The 2,213-nt window shown below is 46.7% G+C and overlaps 1 protein-coding gene across 1 annotated transcript; it reads right to left on the bottom strand.

The window, feature by feature from the left end:
- Positions 1 to 223: 223 nt before the first annotated feature.
- LOC8023681 (sulfotransferase ssu-1) lies at positions 224 to 1,428 on the bottom strand. The gene has a single exon (XM_002402423.5). The coding sequence runs from the start codon at positions 1,426 to 1,428 to the stop codon at positions 463 to 465; it is 966 nt and encodes a 321-aa protein (XP_002402467.3). The 3' UTR covers positions 224 to 462.
- Positions 1,429 to 2,213: the final 785 nt, after the last annotated feature.

The raw sequence follows: 2,213 nt of genomic DNA, 5'->3' as shown, positions 1-2,213 counted from the left end.
CTTTTTTAAGGGGTGACAAAAAACAACAATAATAATAATAATAATAATCAATCAATCAATCAATCAATCAATCAATGTTCATTATAGTGCCCAGGAACAACCTTGCTGTCTTGGTACTGGCACACCGGATGGAAATGAATACATAAAACACACAAATACAGAAGAGCAATGCACTGTATACAGTAACTGAATATAACCATACACGACATACACTGAGCTGAATGATAACAAAATACAATTTGTAGGTCTTGTGTAGAATGAAAAGAAATTGCAGTAATGTAAAAAAAAAATTATAATAATAATAAAAACTGAAAGCAGTGGATTTCTGATTTTAACAACTAACAACACAGAACGCGTCGGCAATGCTACCATGGCGGCACTGCCACCAAATCGCCCATCCAACAAAGTACAAATGAATAAATTCCTCACATTTGTGGGCGGAGTGAATGACAAAGGAACTACTCAACAGATGCCTAAATGCTTCCACAGTTCCATGGCGTTAATCCCGTTGCATCTTTCCCTCGCCTTACGCTTCATTCTTTCGCGTTGCTCGGGCTTGAAGTAGTTTTTCCAGTCACCGACCATCCCTTTGCGCACAAACTCCCCGGCGTGCGGCTTTTTCAATAAATCCCCCGCTGCCTCCTGGAAGAGGGCAGCCCACCTGGGCATCTCATCGACGGGTATCTTCGTCGTCACCTGTCTCTGATGGTCTCTCTCGCGCCGAAACAACTCCCGCACGTTGGCCACACTGGTCGCGTCAAGGATCCTCTCCATGGCATCGGGATCCTGCCGCAAGTTATCTCCGTACCGACTCCCCAAGAAGTCGGCAAGCTTCTGCACCCAAAACCGGGTGTCCTGCTTCAGGTCTTCGTAAGTCATGAACAGGACGTTGGGTTCGTCCCGATGAGGGTACCAGGAGAGGAGATGGTCGAAGTAGTCGCCGAATTCCACTTCGCCACGCATGAACTGCTCGAAGAACTGGTCAAACGTTCCGTCTTCGAACTGGTAGAGCGGGAAGAGCTTGTAGTGGTTGTAGAAGGACACGCAACAGTCGTACGGGTTCCGAGCGACGTAAATGTACTTGGCCTGCTTGGAGACGCGGTCCTGGTCGTACAGCATGTGGGTTTTGATGGCGCTGCCTGGCCGAGGCAGGTCGGCAAGACCTTCTACACCCATCCTCTCCAGAAAGGGCATTCTGGTCACGAAATCCTCGATGGACTCCACGGGTTCACCGTTGGTGTAGATCTGGTAGAGGATGCACTGCATCCAAGTCGTGCCGCATTTCGGGTACGTGACGATGAAGACGTCTTCCGGCTGGTGTTTGTAGGAGAGCGCCTCCCGAAGAATCTCGTCCGGAAAGTGGGTTGCCGTGTAGTAGCTTCCAACTCTGCGGTACTTTAGCGTTGGCTTCACCTGCACGGAGGACATCACGTGTGAGCGGAAATAAGTATTACTACTCAAGACGCGGATCTACTACCCAGTATTTAGTTTTACGAGTCGAGGACAGACCATTTGGGTACTTTACGTCAGGTAAGTTTTCGCCGCATGACATGTCTGTGGATCTGTTTGGAGGGGAACGCTGCACACTCATGTACGCCGGCAAAAAAAAAAAGGCAAGTGTTCTTTTTTTGTCAACGTGTCGACTGAACAAATAACATATTGCCATAACGAGCGGAGTTTCATTGCAGCTGGTGACAAAAATGACGCAATAACAAAACTAGACTCGTGCGCCGGAAGTGTGTGAGCGACACGCATCCATGCACAATTTCATGCACCTGTACCCAAACCTATGGAGGGGACACTTTACGATGATAACGCCGGTGCTTACGAGACAAGTGAGCCAAAAAGCACAATAATGATGACGTTAAAGTTTTGTGACACATGATTAACGACTATCAGTGTGTTTCGCTATTCTGGCGTTACCAAATTTTTATATATATGTACATAAAATTAAAATAAAAAAAACAATAAACGAAGCGCATCCAAAACTCTTTTCAATGGTGTTTTTAGCGTACACCGTGTTTACGTCGTTCGCTTTTATGGCTTTTAGCTGTGACGTCACGAGTGGGATTATCGATCGCCGGCGACAATTTCGATGGTGTGCAAAAAGGTATGGCCGCGAAACTCGTATAATCACCGCGTCCTAAACCAACGCCGTCAAAGGTGACAGTCTGACGTTCCTCTTCATTTCATGAATCAAAGTAGAATCTATC

This window comes from Ixodes scapularis, unplaced genomic scaffold (genome assembly GCF_016920785.2).
Source record: "Ixodes scapularis isolate PalLabHiFi unplaced genomic scaffold, ASM1692078v2 PGA_scaffold10__122_contigs__length_95168666, whole genome shotgun sequence".
In the NCBI taxonomy this organism is placed as follows: Eukaryota; Metazoa; Arthropoda; class Arachnida; order Ixodida; family Ixodidae; genus Ixodes; species Ixodes scapularis.
Note: the sequence above shows the minus strand (reverse complement) of the source record. Positions and strands in the feature narration are given on the sequence as shown.